The following is an 18,084-nucleotide window of genomic DNA, read 5'->3' as shown; positions in this document are numbered from 1 at the left end:
TGAGCTTCATGTTATGGGAATTTAACTGAGCAAACATTCCTCGAGATGTGACACGTGATCTTTTTCTTTGAGGGATTTGACGAGCATGTCGTCAATATAAACCTCCATCGTTTTTCCGAGCTGTTTGGAGAACATTCGGTTTACGAGTCGTTGGTAAGTCGCGCCAGTGTTTTTGAGGCCAAAGGGCATTACTTTATAGAAATAAGTTCTGCAATCGGTGATGAACGTCGTGTTCTCGCGATCGTCGGGATTCATCCTAATTTGATTATAACCTGAGAAGGCGTCCATGAAGGATAAGAGCTCGTTGCCCGCTGTCGCTTCTACCAATCGATCGATTTGTGGTAGAGGGAAACTTTCCTTTGGACATGCTTTGTTTAGGTCGGTAAAGTCTACGGAAACTCGCCATTTTCCGTTTTTCTTTTTGACTACTACAGGGTTGGCGAGCCAGTCTGGGTATCTTACTTCTGTTATCGACCCGACTTTAAGCAACTTTTCGACCTCGTGTTTACTGCGGAAGCACGTTCGAGACCTAGCTTCCGTCTTTTTTGTTTGATGGGTTTGAACGTTGGGTCGATATTCAGCTTGTGATATGTTATGTTAATGTCGATCCCTGGCATATCTTCAGCAGCCCATGCGAAAGTATTGAGATTCTTTTTAAGACAGGCTACGAGTTCTGTCCTCAAAGGTTCGCGGAGATTGGCTCCGATCTCGACGCAGCGTTACCACGGGTTCGCTAGTTGGCTCGCGTTTTTCGTCTAGGGCGGCGATATTACGAGATTGCCAGAAGAGTTCCGCCGAATCCTGACTTCGCGTATCTTTGTTGGAGATCTTTTTCTCCACTTTTCTAGGAGTGATCTTGAGGACCGCTCTTTTTCGTTTCAGTTATGCGGCGAAGCACACCTGTGATACTCTCGGATTTCCCCATATTACCTTGACTCCGTTAGGGGTCGGGAATTTGAGGCAAAGATGGTAAATTGATGGGATTGCACGCATGGCGTTCAACCATGGCGTCCCCATGATAACGTTGTAAGACGCGGGACGGTCAACGACTAGAAACTCTGTGACTTTCGTCACGGTTCTGGCTTTGACAGCGAGATTAATTGACCCGTAGGCCATGGTCGTTTCCCCCGAAAGTCCCAGCAGTGGGCTAGGGTATCTTGCGACTTCGGATTGATTTATCCCCATTTTTTTTAGAGTATCTTTGAAGATGATATCAGCCGAACTTCCGGTATCGATTCGCACCCTAGCGACATCAATATCTCGAATCGTTAACTCAATAACAAGGAGGTCGTTTCGAGGTTTGACTCGATCGACCGTTGCTCCCCCCTTGAATGAGATGACATTCGTGCACGTGGAGTCTTGCATATCATTCCTGATCGTTGAGTGGCTTTTGCGGGTTAGATTGGTCCGTATCCCCCTCCTTCTAGCGCCAAACTGTGGGAACCGAAATTCGCACTGTCGATTTTCGTTTAAATAAGAAAACTAGGAAAACCCTAATTTCCCAGAGGATCCGGATATCTGCTAATTACCACACGTCAAGCAATCAGAACACGAGAATAACAACGATAAAGTATAAGAAATTGAGAGCTGTCGGCAAAGTAGATCTTATTCCGAATCTGCGTATGAGCGTTACAGCAAGGTATAAGCCTGGGCTCGAGAGCTGTCGCTGAGATTCCTCGTTCTAGCAACCCTAAGATGGCTAAACCTAATTGAGTCGCAGCTCGAAATAACAAAAAAGGAAAATTGCCTAAATTGCTCTAAGTGCTAAGTTTGCTCTGAAAAAAGTCTCCCCCATGCCTCTCGCCTATGACTCCTTATATACTTGCTCCAAGGTTGGTTTACGCTTTTACTCTTCTGCCCTTAAGCCGTCATAGCATAAAATGGAGATATTCCATTTTTTCCGATCTTCGTAATTATCCTCAAAATTTTGTATTTATCCGCGGAAACTTGACATTTATCCTTCTTTGCTCGCCAAGCGTAAACCGTGCTACGGTTTACGGGCTTTTGGTTAAGAAATCGTAGAGTGGGCTTGAAGTCGTGTTTTAGGTCCCTTTAGGCCATTTTCCGACTCGAATCGTTTATTATGACTTCTTTCGATAAAGAACGAACTTTCCACGGTTTTAATCTGCAAAGTTTGATCGATGATTTAGAATAGCGGAAAACATGAGCCGAGTTCGCTACGGTCTTCGGGAGATAGTATCGAAGGTTCGACGAGAATGCATGGACTGGTGTCGTATCGACGTTTCGGAAGAGCTCGGTCGTTTCATAGCGACCGAGCTTGGCTGAGCTCGGTCGCTACGTAGCGACCGAGCGGGATGGACGCTCAGTCGCTACGTAGCGACCGAGCGGGACGAACGCTCGGTCGCTACGTAGCGACCGAGCTGGGCTGAGCTCGGTCGCTACGTAGCGACCGAGCGGGACGAACGCTCGGTCGCTACGTAGTGACCGAGCTTGGCTGAGCTCGGTCGCTGCGTAGCGACCTTTTTTCGAGCTCTCGTCGGATATCTCGTTTTTCCTCCGCAAAGGTTTTTCGTAAGAAAGAATCTATTTCGAAAAAGTATTTATCGGAGAAATTCTCGTTTTCTTCCTCGGACGTTTTGAATGTTAACTTTGTTGCCACCGTTTTTGATCCCAACAACAAGTATTATCATTTTCTTATCTTTCACAAATCTAACAAAACTTTTTGTCTCTTTCATATTTTTCTAAATATATTGAGATCAATAGACAAAAACATCATTCCAAGAAAAATTATGATAGAAACAAAATTTCACAATAGTTAGTTGTTAATTAGTTTTAAGTTAGAAATTCTTATAACTTATTATATGTTGTCACTATGAGATGATCAGAAATAGCAATTGAAGTTCACAGATATATTTTTCTTGAATAGAATATCATATTTTTACATAGGGAAAAAGACAGTTCAATGTGAAATCATAACTAGAAGGGCTTATCATTTATTAAACATAAGAGGATTCATACAGTGTGCTGGCCTCATACAGTATAATTTCACATAGACATACAGCCATGTTTTATTTTCTATATAATATATATTTATTTGACATCTATATATATATATATATATATTGATTTAGTTTTTAACGATTTGATTTAATTATCCCCCGCCATTTCCATTGTTATCGCCTCCAGGTCCGTAGTTGTTGAAATCTTGTCTTGGGATGTAATGGTGATTGTCTACACTGCTTCTGGGGTGTTCTATTTTCTCAGTTAGATCTTCTTCTTTCCCTGTCATCTTTCGGTATATTTTCTCCTTTTCTTGATTATTTTTTTGGGGAATGGTAGTCCTCGCATCCGAACAAGAGCATACAGTGATCATCACCACCATGATAACAACTAAAATAAACTTAAGTTTTACCCTCATCTCTGTTTTATATTATGATCTGCAGAAGAAAAACATAGTGGTTTAGAAATGAATAGTGTTCTAGATCATTTTTATTGACATGAAATGAGCATAACTTACCTCTCCAAGCTTCGGTCGATAGGTTTAGTTAAGTACCCTTAAGACGACGAATACGGAGAGCTTTTATATATATGCATGAAGATTAGGGTTTTCTGTCATGGTGGGTATAGACTATTTAAGATATATTTTAACGATACGATTTGGGTTGGATGTGACGGTCGTAGTGGTGAGGCAATCACAAGTGGGAGAGGCCTTTGATTGGGGAATTCTCAATATATTGCAATTGTTTTCTTAAGAAGGAAAGGATTGGAGTGGCAAAATGATGAAATTCTTGAAAAATGGGTGTCTATTATTTTCAGTATAAATAGGGAAAATCCACGTTACTTTGTGGATTAGCTGAATATCAAATGGTTTCCCACAAGTAATTATTGTTGTTCCAATATCTTTTTTTTTCACGCAATGTCACTATATATTCATAATGCAATTTTTTAACAATATTTGGATTTAACTCTTCACCAAAACTTTCTTTTTTTAATTTAAGCTACTGTTTATTTCTAATTAATAATAGATTATCTATACAAATATATAGTCTAATTACTAATATATTAATTTTTAAAAATATACATTTTCAAACTATGAAGTAGAAGGAGTATACCTTTTTTCCTAAGACACATGAATAATTAAAAATCTTGAGTTGGATTTTGAAATTCACCTCACGATTGAGTCATGATAGTCGTAGGGTTAACTGGTAACTTTGTTTTTTTGATATTCATAGTAAATCAAAGGCGAACCATTTGACCGGAAATAATGAAAATTCATAATTCAGTGATTGTGAAACGATACTTCAAATTGATATGTTATGGGCGCTTACTGGAAATGCCTTATCTGAGAAGGCATGGTACTGACTGATGCGAAGCTAGCCATTTGGCAAGACTATCTCCAATTGATTATTTTATAATGATATTTTATTTTTATTTGAAAAATAGAACGATGAACAAAATAAACGAATTACTTTACTTGCAAAATAAACTCATTTTAACTATATTATAAAATGCAAATAGAGTAGATTGAAATATTTTTATTTTAAATTCTATTTTATAGTGAAAATATAAATGAGGCTGGACAAGATCTAAAGCAAATGACAATTATTCTTTAAAGGCTCTTGACGAGTCAACCATATGAAAAAAAAACCATATGAGTAGTCACAGAACAATAAATTCCGAGAGAGAGGAAAGTAGGGTTGAGTTTCGTGTCCCAAGTCCATTATCCTTTTAGGTGGTTTCATAAAAGTTGAGTGTGTGTGGTCGATTGTTGTACTGGGACAAGCCGGCCAAAAACATTGGTTAAAACATAAAAGGTAAATTAGAAAGGACCGGATCTCAGATGTAAATTCCAGACAAATAGAAAAAGTATGAATCAAAATACAGTCACTTAGTTTCTCGTTTTGGAACGTTAAATTGTTTTAATACAGAGTGACGATATTTCGACATTGGAAACTTTCTTCCACTATTTTAGCAAAAAAAAAAAAGAAAACTTTCTTCCACTACAAAAAGTTGGAATCAAATTGATTCTATAGTAATCCATATAAGGTTAATTAAATTGTAAAGTTGGATAAATTAGCGATTTCTAGCTGTTTTTTATTAGCACTGGGTGACAAGTTACATTTATTTATATCAGTAACTATTCCTATCATGCTGTAAAAGTATACCTCTGTCATCATTTCAGGTTCTTATTTAAGTTTGGGGAAAAATAATTATGGTTGTTACACCAAAATAAAAATAAAAATTAATATGGCTGTACGATTCATCAAACTTCATAATGTTCTTCCAACCTTTGATTAAAAAGTGCATAATTCGACTAAATTCCAAAATCATTAGGAAGTCTGAAATGTGAATATTTACAGAATCCGGAAAGTACACATTTAAGTCTGGATATAAAGTGGAAAATCAATATCTAGATAGAGCATATCAAGACCCAGTAAGTTCATCCTTGAAAAATTAAATGATTTCCTTAGTTAAAACATTTTTTTCAAAAATTATTTCAGGTTGCCTACAAGTTAGAAGAAAGTTCAATATTCAGGATATTAAATGCAATATTCATTGTGATAGATGTGGAGTATAAGAGAAAAAAAAAATAACCATATTTTTTTGTGAATGCCCTTGACAATTCAAGTACGAGCTCTCTCAACAATCTCCACGAATCCGGATAGTTTCCCAATTCAATTGGTTTATGCCAATATTGACTATTTGATTTGTAGAATTGCATCACATATATAAGACAATCATTTTGCTTTGATTTTATGGTATATTTGGAAAAAAAGCAATGAAAAAGTTTAAAATTATCGATAAAGATCCAAACAATAATTTATAATTGGCAGAAATATAAGCGGTTTTATGGAGTGAGGCACAGTTGGCAATGGTGCACAAGTTTACCAAAACAGCAACCCATAAAATGGGGATGAGGAAACACAAAAAACACTATGATGAGTGAAATGATGGTTCTCAGGGCTTGGGTGGTATAGTACAGTAGAAGGACTGATGAGGCAAGAAACACAATAGGCTTCTTCTCACACATACATGCAGAAATTGAACTTTTCATTTTGGTAATGGAAAAAATGAAAACTCTCAAAAAATTTCATGCAATTTTTGCAACAGATTGTTTTCAGTTGGTGAAAATTGTTTTAAAAGTTGGAGAATGGTCTGTTTTTGCCAACCTAGAAGAAATACAAGGTCTGAAGGAGGTTTTCAAAATTATTGAGTTAAAACACATACCCATGACTTAAAATATAAATGCGGATAATCTTGCACGTGGTGGGAGAAATCAACCAATGTACTTTATCCATATAGATATAGAGTCCATGTTTTCGGTTACGAGAGTTTTAAAAGAGTCTTTTTATGTTGATTACGTAAAATAAGAAAAAAAAATGCATCGTAAGTGTTTTTGTTCTTAGCATCGACAAAGTATATCCATATACGGGGACGTTTTATTGACTTCTAGATGCCTTACAACGATTCTAATTGTCTACAAACTGTCTTTTTTTTCTTTCCAAAATAAAAGTTCCACTAAGCATGCAAAACAATACAAGTGCATATCCTTGAATGTAATGACCGTTGCATCTTCTCTAGGAACACCAATTATCTTAATTTCTAATGTAAGCATCGAAATTATCTAAAGTTCTACTTTATTATTAATGAACTATATTTTTTTTAAATTTGATCTCGTTTTATTGGGAAATAACTTTGCAAATTGGTTCAATTCCTGATATCTCTGCTAGCAAAGATGTTAAGAGGCAAATACTACAGATGGAGTTCACCATTGCGATCAAAATCTTTTTTATGGTTGGACAAATATTATGGTAACAGCAACGCTTTTCGATCCAATCCATCTCCAACCCAACACCATTTTTTCTCTAAAATGAAGTAAAAGTAAGTATAAAGTAAAAAGTACTCCAATCATACTTTATTTCTCACTCCATAATGAGATTTACTCTATAAATGGAGTAATTTACTTTTTGTTTGTTCATAATAAGTTCAATTGGACGAACATTTAGCATATGGTAAGGACAATTGTGGCCTTGTTAAAAACCTAACTTGGAAAAGTTAGTGGAACAAAACCAAATTAGGGAAAAAGAGAATACACAACAGCCTTTGTTAAATTATTGATCAGCTGCTTCGAGAAAACTCCATTAAGGCGAAGGCTTCATGATTGGAAATTTGGCCGAGACATTCTACTTGCTCTTCGATAGAATTAATCATTCCAGTGGCAGTTTCCTTGAGTTTCTTGGTTCTTGCACGAGGCAATGGACTTTCTGGAATAACTAAGACATCTTCAGTGGCAATCTCCCCTTGAACTGGTTTAGACTGCATTCCCATAATCACATCAAATTTAGTTTAGTAAACACTATGCCAAGGCCTCTGTCACTTCTAGAATAATCAATCGAACAAAGTATCATCTTCTATCTTTTTTTTGTTGAAAACATAGTATCATCTTCTCTATCTCTTACTTTCTACGTTTCATTATCATCATCACCATAGCTTTGTTCTTAATGATGGTATTTTTTCATTTGTGACTATCTTCTGTGTTTGATTTGTTCTTCTTAGGATTCTAGGTGAGCGAGATTAGGATCCATTTCACTGGTTTCTCTGTTCAGATATGCCATTGGTAGATATGTTTAGTCTCTGATCCTGGATGCAACATTTTTCAAACATAAAACACAACTCTCCGAATGTATGGTATGAGATGAATCAGCTTGGATGAGAACCACCATGAACAAATGTACATCTAATCGTGTATTGTTTGGGACAAGAGAGGATCATTAAATCCGATATGGAGATGTTGATATACCTAATTTGAATGAAAAGTCGGGAACATTATATATACTGGTCTGAAAGAGAAGCCAAAACTAACCCACAACTTGATTTTAATCCCAAACCTATACCCAAACTTGAATCAAATGCAAAACTAACCTAAAAGCCTAGTGAAATTACAGCTCAGTCCCTTGTGACCAAACAAAAAAACAGAAGCCATTTTTACGAATATAGCCCCAGTAAATCGTCTGAGTCGTCTGAATTGTTGGAAGTCGTCTAGACGACTGAAACTTCAGTCTTCTAGACGACTGAAACTTCAGTCGTCTAGACGACTGAAACTTCAGTCGTCTGGTACCAGCTTATTTTAAAAATAATTTATAAATCTTGTAAAAAATATTTTGATGCGTGAAAAATAAAAATCAAGTAATTATAAACAGTTTTAAGTGATATAAATTAAGATATGATAAAATTGATTTGTTTTGAAGATAGATGAGTGGAAGTAGTGTATCATTATATTCTTTGGTTTAGGAGTTTGGCAAACATATGTTGTAGTATTGTATGTATTGTTAGGGTTAGATCTTGGAAAACTAAAATGTTTTTTTCAAAAATTAGTTTTCACCAATATGTGTTTATTTCTGTGTATAGTAAACACTTTTCAAGTTTGATTTGATTTTATGAAGTGTTTAATTAGATAAATAAGTTTAGGGGTTATGTTTAGGGTGTGGACGACTTATATTTCGGTCGTCTGTTGAATAATTTACACGGACGACGTATATTTCAGTCGTCCACATCGTACCGAACCTTTAATTTTACCAATGTACGTTTTAACCTAACCGGATCATTTACCGGACATATAAAAGCTATTTTTTTCACTGTTTCACAATTTTACGAAACCCTAGCGCCGTTTCTCTCCAACGGCGATTTCGAAGGCGATAAGACGAAAACCCTACCGTGGTCGTGTTCCGCCGTTATCTTCGCCGGTAATCTCTCCGATTACGACGAATCTCGTTTCTCCTTCATGCCGTAGAGTATTTTCGTAGTTTAAACTGACCGTCCGCTTCTTTTTTTCAGATCTGAAATCTCGTTTGCCAAACTCCGCCGCCGGTATGTTATTTCTCATGTATTAAGGCGTTTAGCCGCCGGAAAAACCCTAAATATTTTAGTATTGATTCTTCTTTTCCCTTCGATTTGCAGATCTGTAACGGCTTGGGGCCACATCTTCTCCGACCATATCTTCTCGGACAATATATTCTCCAACTGTAAGTCATTCGTCTTTTGTTTAAAAGATTTTGAGATTGTTGTAGTCTTTTGCTGAAAGATTACCCAGACGACTTCCAGGAAGTGAGAAGACTACTCAGACGACTTCCAGGAAGTGAGAAGACTACTTGGACGACTTCCAGGAAAGTCTTCTACTATGTCTTACTCTCTGGACGACTTACATGTAAGTCGTCCAGAGAGTAAGACATAGTAGAAGACTTCCTGGAAGTCGTCCAAGTAGTCTTCTCACTTCCTGGAAGTCGTCTGAGTAGTCTTCTCACTTCCTGGAAGTCGTCTGGAAGTCTTCTATAGCATTTAGCATAGTGCGCAACCTATGTGTTTGAGATGGTTGTTTGTGATTATTTGCAGGCCTTTAAATGGATTTACCAGAATTCCCGCCGAGGATGTTTACATTAGGAGAAGAGCCTGATGCAATCAGGAGCATTTCGTATCATTCTGATGACACGAAGTTGTTTAAAGCTCTATGTGATTGTCTCACAGCTGACGAATATGAGGATCTGAAGGCGTCGAAGTTAGGAGTGTTCATCAAATTCAAGGAGCTTGACTTTGGTTGGACTTCAAGGCTGGTACATTTTATGCTCTCTTTCCAGCTAGACATCAAGAAGAAGTTTGAGCTCTGGAGTCTTGTCGTTTCACAACCTGTGAGGTTTTCACTGATAGAGTTTGAATACCTCACTGGGCTGAACTGCGATTACATCAAGGACCTGGAAAATCCAAGGTGTGAGGTTACGACGGAGATGGCTGCTTTCTGGGAGAAGATGGGTGTTGATATCGATACTGGGCCAAGTATTGATCAGATAACAGAAGCATTTTACAACTGCGACGAGTGGTCTCGGGATGATCGCATGCGGCTGGGATACCTTGCCATCTACGCAGGGTACATCGAAGGGAAAAAGTTCTCATCCGCTACATCAGCTAGTCTTGCAAGGCTAGTGATGGATTTAGAAAAATTTGAGAATTATCCATGGGGGAGAGTGGCGTTTAAGGTGCTGATGGATTCTCTGAAGGCAAAAGACTTGACGCAAACTGGTTACACTGTTGATGGGTTCATACAAGTGCTCCAAGTGTGGGCGTACTATGCTCTGCCAGAATTGGGTGCTAATTATGGGTCTCCCGTACCAAACAGACCGTCTCCACTGTTGCTGGCTTACAAGGGTGGCAAAAGACAACGCAAATTTTTTAAGGCTGCTATCAATAAACAGGTACTTAACTTCACTCCTAAGACTTCTCAGACGACTTAAAGTTAAGTCGTGTGGAAGTCATCCAACAAAAGACCACTCAGACGACTTACTTATAAGTCGTCTGAGTGGTCTTTTTGTTGGAAGACTTTCAGACGACTTAACTTTAAGTCGTCTGTGATCAAAATACTTCTCAGACGACTTAACTTTAAGTCGTCTGTGAACAAAATACTTCTCAGACGACTTAACTAAGTTTATATCTTTTATTTATTGCAGACTATCGTGAAGAACTTCGTTCAGAAGGATTTTGATGAAATGTTTCCAAAATGGGACGGAGACGTAGATGACCCTGCCGCGGATAACATAATTAAAGTCATGTTTAATGATCCTGGATGGGAGTGGACCATGGAATGCTGGCCAGTCACCGGTACTCGCAAGGTTGTGAAGATGGAAGTGATTCCAGTGAAGAATGAAGTGAGTCCCGTGAAGTCAGAGAGTGTTGTGAAAGAAGAAAGTAGCAGACCTCGGAAGAAAGCTCGTAAAGGGTCTTCTGTTTCTGCTGAGAAACCTGCGGCGGGTAGTGAAGGTCAGCAGATTGAAAAGACCTTGAAGGACATATCTGATGCCATTAATCTTGGCTTTGGGACGTGTCTTAAGGAGCTCAAGTTACTGGCGGATAGGATTGAAGCTGTGGAGAAGAAGGTGGGAATCACCAACAGAGGGGGTTCATCTGATGATCGTCAACTTACAACCACTTCAAATCCACCAAAACCTGTTGACGAACCCGGGGTTAGTACCAAAACCTCTCCCAAAATTGCAGAGAAGAGAGTCACTAGGCAATGTGTTAGGAAGAGTCAGGACTGATGTGATTTGTTTCTTGTGTGCTTTGATGAACATGTGTGCTTTGTTTCTAGTGTGCTTTGATGAACCACTGTATGCCTTGATTCTGAACATGTGTGCTTTGTTTCTAGTGTGAATTTGATCTTTTGTTAATAGTTTTTAAACACACTGTGAACTCGAAATTGCAGAGTGAAAGTGTGAATGGGGCGAAAGCAGGACAGAAGGAAGCCAAAGAACCGAGTCTTACTACAGAACCGAGTTCCTCGAGAGAGCTCTGTCTTGTGAGTCCTGCAGACGACTTACCGAGTGAAGATCCTAGCCTTCTTATATTGGACAAACAAGTTTCGACCGCTTCAGATTTACTCGTTGAAGAAGCTAGAAGGCAGACAAAGAAGGAGACTGCTTTGGTGAATCTCCGTAAAAAAAGTGTGCGAGAAAGGAAGCTTGCTCCCACACAGCAAACTCCTTTTAAGGGAAACAGCACTGCCAAACAGATCATTCCAAACAAACAGGTTGGCGGAGGCTATGATCCTTTTGCACCCATTGACAAGATGAAGTCGAAGGAGCTCACTGCATGGGTGCAAAAAGATCCGTAAGTTGCTGTTAAAAATATGCTTACTTATATTTGATTAAAAAAAGCTTCCATTTGATTATTTACATTTTGTGTTTGCAGTTCTTATAAACTGCCTCTGAAAAAAAAACCACGTAGATGTCGAAGTCGATTCTATCAGGTCCTCCGAACCCCCTTAGAATGGCTAACCGACCATGTAAGTCTTCTGCTATTTTCTTACTCTTATATAAGTCGTCTGGTAGTTATCTGGTACTTTTCTGATTTGTATAAGTCGTCTGTGAGTCGTCTGTGAGTTGTCTGTCAGTCGTCTATGAGTCGTCTATAAGTCGTCTGGTAGTTATCTTACGTAAGTCGTCTGTAAGTCGTCTCTAAGTCGTCTCTAAGTCGTCTCTAAGTCGTCTGTGAGTCGTCTGGTAGTTATCTTACGTAAGTCGTCTGTAAGTCGTCTCTAAGTCGTCTCTAAGTCGTCTCTAAGTCGTCTCTAAGTCGTCTGGTAGTTATCTTACGTAAGTCGTCTGTAAGTCGTCTCTAAGTCGTCTCTAAGTCGTCTCTAAGTCATCTCTAAGTCGTCTGTGAGTCGTCTGGTAGTTATCTTACGTAAGTCGTCTGTATGTCGTCTCTAAGTCGTCTGTAAGTCGTTTGTAAGTTTTTTTGACTTGTATTGTTTTATATGCAGCAAATGGATGCTTTTATTAATATACTGAGGCAACGGTACCAAAACCATCCAGAACATTTCAGGAGCGACAGAATGTGCTTTCTTGATCATGTCTTTTCTCGGCAGTGGAGGGCCTCCTACCCTGATTTTAAGAGCGACGCTCCTGATGCCAACGGTTTAGGAAGAAGACTCCCTGGTGGGGCGTGGAATTATCATGCAGGCTTGATACCTTCTTTTTGCCAATCTAAGAAGGTTTGGGGGGTGGATGTGGATGATATCTATGCACCTGTGAACTTCAAGAACGAGCATTGGATTGCTATATGGATATCGATCCCTAAGAGGCACATCGTCGTCTGGGACAGCATTGTCTCTCATATTAGGCCTGCAGAACTCGATGAGGTAATGGAGCCTTTTGTCACAATGGTCCCTTATCTGCTTGTTGAGTGCGCGCTCTCTGACGAACAAAAGGTTCAATACACATTGGAGCCATACACATATGCGAGACAAACCGTTGGAGTACCTCAGTGCCGAGCTGGTGATTGTGGGGTTTTCACTCTGAAGTACATCGAATGTCATGCTCTTGGGATAGAATTTCCCACCGCGTTTGACAAAAAACACGGGAAGACCATCAGGGAGAAGATGGCGCTGGATATATTTCGAGAGCTTCCTAAGTGCCATGAATGGGAAAACCAAGACAATGATGAGAACCTGGCAACGTATGATTAGATATTGGATGTGTTATTGCGATTGTATTTGAACTTGATGCTTTTGTGTACTGTTGTTAGGTAGATTAGGGGATGTTAACAGGGTCAGGATAGGATGATGTTTTTTGTAACCTATCCTCACACCAAACTAGAATTCCGTAGGAAATTAGTTTGGTAGTGCAGTAACCTTTCGGAATATGTAATGTTTAACTTGTATTTTTTAAATTGCACTGTTGGAATTAGTTTCGGAATATGTAATGCTTAACATAGAAGGTCTACAAAGAAAAGTTCATAAAACATATAAATTCATAACATAGAGTCTACAGAGAAGTTCATAAAACATAGAAAATCATTGGACGACTTACTTAAAGGTCTTCTGGACGACTACAGAGAAGTTCATAAAACATAGAAAATCATTGGACGACTTACTTAAAGGTCTTCTGGACGACTACAGAGAAGTTCATAAAACATAGAAAATCATTGGACGACTTACTTAAAGGTCTTCTGGACGACTACAGAGAAGTTCATAAAACATAGAAAATCATTGGACGACTTACTTAAAGGTCTTCTGGACGACTACAGAGAAGTTCATAAAACATAGAAAATCATTGGACGACTTACTTAAAGGTCTTCTGGACGACTTACCAGAAGAAAATTCTAATTAAGACGTTGGACGACTAACCAGAAGGTCTTCTGGACGACTTACCAGAAGAAAATTCTAGTTAAGACGTTGGACGACTTACTTAAAGGTCTTCTGGACGACTTACTTAAAGGTCTTCCACGTCAGTTCTTACATTGTGGACGCTTATGGCCAGTTTCTTTGCAGACTGAGCACCTATAAACCCTGTGTTGCTTCCGGGGTTTGCGTCCTCTCATCCTGGATAGCTCCAACCAAGATTGCCATCTTGATTTCTTCTGTCTCCCCGGACCACGCTTTACTTCCGGAGGAAAGCATGTGCGTGCCTCAACAAGTTGTCCAACACAAGGATATATATTCTCTGAGTATCCTGCAAACAAAGTATCCTTTGAGTAGACCGGCCACACAAGTGTGGAGATATGCACACCAGCTGCTGTTCCAGCTGCTATAGCATGAGAGCAAGGTATTTTCTCGACTTGATAGACACCACAATCACACTTTTGAAGTTCCAGATCAACATTACAGTCCCTATTGCCACCTTTCACAAAGAACTTCCATCCATCAATTTGTTGGACTCTCAGAGTATACGCGTTCTCCTCTCGGACAGCAAGCAAGTGTTCAACACCCCGACTATGTTGAGTTGTAAGACTCAAAGCATCTCCTCTCCTTTTCCAGTACCACCTTCCTAGCTTCTCCCTTATGAACTCCAGCAGGAACTGAATAGGAAATCCTCTTGCTCGCTTCAGTGCGGAGTTAATTGATTCAGCGATATTGCTCGTTTTTAAGTTGTACCTGTCTCCCTGACAATGAACCCTAGACCATAGGGTCACATCGGCTTCCTCCAGATACTCAGCAAGATCCGGATTTGCACTCCGTATCTCATCCATGTACCGATCAAAATCGTAAAGTGTATGAGCATAAGCAGCACCTTTCACCAAGTACAAGAGATGCTTCCCTTTATACTTTTTGACAATATTCTCTTGAAGGTGATAATAACATATTCCTCGGGTTGCCCAAGGAAACACCTTTTCACACGCATTTATAATGGAGGCGTGCCTGTCGGAGACTATCACCAGAGGATACTCATCAGATACACAGCTCGCCAATTTTGTGAAAAACCATTCCCAAGATTCATCATTCTCACCATCTACGATCCCAAAAGCCAATGGATATATCTGAAAATTACCGTCTTGTGCGGCTGCAACCAACATAGTACCCCCATACTTCCCACTTAGGTGAGTCCCATCTACCACAATGACCCTTCTCTGATACTTAAATCCTCTGATTGAAGCTCCAAAAGCAAGAAATAGATACTTAAATCTATTCAGAGAATCAAGTTCTATAGCTGTGATAGAACCCGGATTTGCTGCCTTGATTTGCTCCAAATATGAAGGCAGTCGCTCATACCCGTCTTCCGCTGATCCTCTCACCATTTCTTGCGCATATAACAATGCTCTGTATGAAGTGGTGTAATCAAGTGTCATGCCAAACATGTTCTTCATTGCATCTTTGATATGCTGCGGATTCAACCCATCAATGATTCCAACTCGATCTATGAAAAGTCGACCAATGTACTTCGGAGTACAACGTTTCCGCTGAGCGATTCTGTCTGGGATGGAACATGTATGAGTTGCCAAATACTTGGTTACCCAAAACGTTTTAGTCCCATGTTTCACACTTGCTCGGACCTTCCATTGACAACCACTAACACGACATGTTGCCACAAACAGAGTTTTCGTTGACTTGAATATTCTGAAGGAGAACCTACGCCTCACCGCTGTCAACCGCAACTCTGAAAGCAGTGCATCCTTACTAGCAAAACTCTGGTTGACATAGATTCTGTCTGCAGATGATCCTTCTCCTTCACAACCATATGCCCCTTTGTAATCATCAAAACAGATTTCATCATCTTCTTCCTCATCCTCATCTTTAACCTTTCCATACTCACTATAATCCTCAGCATCAGCAACAACAGGGATGTCAGCATCCTCCTCCCCATCATGATCCTCAGCTTCATCCCCCTCTTCAGCTTCATGCCCCTCCTCAGCTTCATCCCCCTCCTCAGCTTCATCCCCCTCTTCATCTTCATCGCTCACATCAGCTTCATCCCCCACCTCAGCTTCATCCCCCTCCTCAGCTTCATCCCCCACATGATCTTCATCCCTTTCCTCTGAAACCGTTCTCATCTTGCTAAAGCTTGATACACAAAGACGTACTTCATGCGTTTTAGTTATCTCGAGCAAGTTCCGAACTTGTCTATCACTTGTAACATGAATAGGAGGAAGGTCTGGAGCCATCTGTTGTAATGAGTAGGTTAGCTCCACAGACTCTGTGTTCATGTCCAGGTTATAATCTTCTTGAGCCATTGCAACAAGATCAGCATGTGTCGAACTTTCATTCAAAAATAACATTCTCGCTCCTTTGAAATGATCAACCACAAAATTCCAACATCCATCTTTCAACAACCATTCTCCATACACTGCATGTAACTGACGCATCATCTGAAAAAGTCAAAATATAACACATTAGCAAACTTAGAACAAAGAAAACGAAAGTTTATTAAAGACTGACGCGGACGACTTCAATCTAAGTTGTCTAGACGACTAAACTATATGTCGTCTGGTCAACGCAGAGGTTATTTTTGCAATTGACTTTGAAATCTGTTATTTCGGACGACTGAAAGTTAAGTCGTCTACTATTGTTTGGTTAAAAAAAAAACTCCAAAAAAGCTAGACGACTTACATTTCAGTCGTCAGAGGTTAGTTTTGCATTTGACTGGATTATTTCAGAAGTTTGACTTTTTGGACGACTTACATTTCAGTCGTCTAGTGAAAATTAAAATAATAATATTTTTTTAAAAGTAGACGACTTACAGTTAAGTCGTCATAGGTTAGTTTTGCAATTGAAAAAAAAAACTTCAAGATTTAATTATATACAGACGACTTATAATTCAGTCGTCCACGAGACGACTGAAATGTAAGTCGTCCAGGATTTACGAGGTTTGACCAGAATCTCGGAAAAAAGTCCTGGACGACTTACAATTAAGTCGTCTGGTGGACGACTGAATTATAAGTCGTCTGTGTATAATTAAATCTTGAAGTTTTTTTTTCAATTGCAAAACTAACCTATGACTACTTAATTGTAAGTCGTTTACTTTAAAAAAAATATTATTATTTTAATTTTCGCCAGACGACTGAAATGTAAGTCGTCTGGGGAAGTCAAACTTCTGAAATTATCCAGTCAAATGCAAAACTAACCTATGACGACTGAAATGTAAGTCGTCTAGGTTCTTTGGAATTTTTTTTGAAACCAAACAATAGTAGACGACTTAACTTTCAGTCGTCTCAGGTTACAGATTTCAAAGTCAATTGCAAAAATAACCTCTGCGTTGACCAGACGACTTCCAGGTAAGTCGTCTACAGCCAGACGACTGAAAGGTAAGTCGTCTACAGCGAGACGACTTCCCAAGTAAGTCGTCTGACGAACAGATCTGGAAAAAAACTCGATTTCATACCTTAAATTGGTGAGATAAGTTCCTTAGCATACATAAGGCTTCTCCAAGCACACAGAATCACAAACGAAAGTCACCCACCCATAATCGTTAGCTTCTATGACTTTATGAACCATAAAAATTTTAGAATCAAAATCTTGGGTTTTTTTAGCTCATTGTGGAGAGAAAGTGAGAGATATGTTGTGTTTAGTTCACAAGAATGGAAAAAGAAGAAGGGTAAATCGATTTTGGGAGCATTAAGAGCTTCAAATTGGTTGTTCATGGTGGTTGTGGTATTGATGACAATGGCAATCTTGTAATTACTTGAAGATGATGAGGGTGAGAGAGTAAAAATGTCATTTTCGAAAAAAAAAAAAAAAAAAAATTGATGGCATTTTCGTAAATTATATGAACTTGTGGGGTGAATAGGGCAAAACCAATTTTCAAAAAAAAGGGAGGTTAGTTTTGTGTTTGACTTTAAGTTGTAGGTCAATTTTGCAAAAACCCCTAAATAAATAGCCTAAAACGATGTCCATAGACATAAAAGTATAAAACATTCGGTTTTTATTACCAAAAGACCGTGCAATAATCACGAAAATCTTTGCAACAAGTCCCAATTTTAATATAACATTGCAGAAGCATTAATAAAAAAAAATGAGTTAGATAATCAAAACGAGTAAAATCATACTCTGACCGACATAAGCAAAAACATCCAAATTTTGTAAGAACCTAAACGAGCAAATCAGTCACTTCACTTTTCCCCAAAAAACAATACAAAAGGGATGAGACTTAATAGTACTGTACATTCACACGTACCTTTCTTTCCTTCCCTTTCTGCTTGGGAATCATTCCGACAACGCTGAACCACGGCATATTATTCAACCACGGCCACCTCCGGATTGACTTTCCAGTAGTTAGTGTCTATGACTTTTAGATGATCTGAGTGTAATAGGAAAGGATAATAAGATTTAGGTTGAATAAGGGAAGGATTAAGTGTTTAGATGTC

General features: G+C 38.8%; 3 protein-coding genes across 3 annotated transcripts; 1 reads left to right on the top strand and 2 right to left on the bottom strand.

The window, feature by feature from the left end:
- Positions 1-2,931: 2,931 nt before the first annotated feature.
- LOC103873266 lies at positions 2,932-3,570 on the bottom strand. The gene is made up of 2 exons (XM_009151689.3): positions 3,479-3,570; positions 2,932-3,398 (listed from the first exon to the last, which is right to left on the bottom strand). Exon 2 carries the CDS (start codon positions 3,377-3,379, stop codon positions 3,113-3,115), a length of 267 nt encoding a protein of 88 aa, XP_009149937.1. The 5' UTR covers positions 3,380-3,398; positions 3,479-3,570; the 3' UTR covers positions 2,932-3,112.
- Positions 3,571-8,344: 4,774 nt separating this feature from the next.
- Positions 8,345-13,441, top strand: LOC117125766. Its single transcript, XM_033275625.1, has 5 exons — positions 8,345-10,205; positions 10,458-11,042; positions 11,153-11,613; positions 11,695-11,788; positions 12,269-13,441. Exons 1-5 carry the CDS (start codon positions 9,360-9,362, stop codon positions 12,971-12,973), a joined length of 2,691 nt encoding a protein of 896 aa, XP_033131516.1. The 5' UTR covers positions 8,345-9,359; the 3' UTR covers positions 12,974-13,441.
- A 293-nt stretch (positions 13,442-13,734) lies between these two features.
- LOC117126717 lies at positions 13,735-17,951 on the bottom strand. The gene is made up of 3 exons (XM_033275621.1): positions 17,895-17,951; positions 15,805-16,089; positions 13,735-15,645 (listed from the first exon to the last, which is right to left on the bottom strand). Exons 1-3 carry the CDS (start codon positions 17,949-17,951, stop codon positions 13,735-13,737), a joined length of 2,253 nt encoding a protein of 750 aa, XP_033131512.1.
- Positions 17,952-18,084: the final 133 nt, after the last annotated feature.

The sequence above is a fragment of the Brassica rapa genome, chromosome A01 (genome assembly GCF_000309985.2).
Source record: "Brassica rapa cultivar Chiifu-401-42 chromosome A01, CAAS_Brap_v3.01, whole genome shotgun sequence".
Taxonomy (NCBI): Eukaryota; Viridiplantae; Streptophyta; class Magnoliopsida; order Brassicales; family Brassicaceae; genus Brassica; species Brassica rapa.
Note: the sequence above shows the minus strand (reverse complement) of the source record. Positions and strands in the feature narration are given on the sequence as shown.

Excerpts from the sequence above, each read along its gene's own strand:
- LOC103873266 (XM_009151689.3), bottom strand. The coding sequence starts at position 3,379 with ATGAGGGTAAAACTTAAGTTTATTTTAGTTGTTATCATGGTGGTGATG.
- LOC117125766 (XM_033275625.1), top strand. The coding sequence starts at position 9,360 with ATGGATTTACCAGAATTCCCGCCGAGGATGTTTACATTAGGAGAAGAG. Across the intron at positions 11,043-11,152 it reads GTGTTAGGAAGAGTCAGGAC|TGTGAATTTGATCTTTTGTT; the intron begins TGATGTGATTTG and ends CTTTGTTTCTAG. Across the intron at positions 11,614-11,694 it reads GCATGGGTGCAAAAAGATCC|TTCTTATAAACTGCCTCTGA; the intron begins GTAAGTTGCTGT and ends TTGTGTTTGCAG.
- LOC117126717 (XM_033275621.1), bottom strand. The coding sequence starts at position 17,951 with ATGCCGTGGTTCAGCGTTGTCGGAATGATTCCCAAGCAGAAAGGGAAG. Across the intron at positions 16,090-17,894 it reads AGAAAGGGAAGGAAAGAAAG|ATGATGCGTCAGTTACATGC; the intron begins GTACGTGTGAAT and ends TGACTTTTTCAG. Across the intron at positions 15,646-15,804 it reads AGATAACTAAAACGCATGAA|GGGGATGAAGCTGAGGAGGG; the intron begins GTACGTCTTTGT and ends GAAGCTGAGGAG.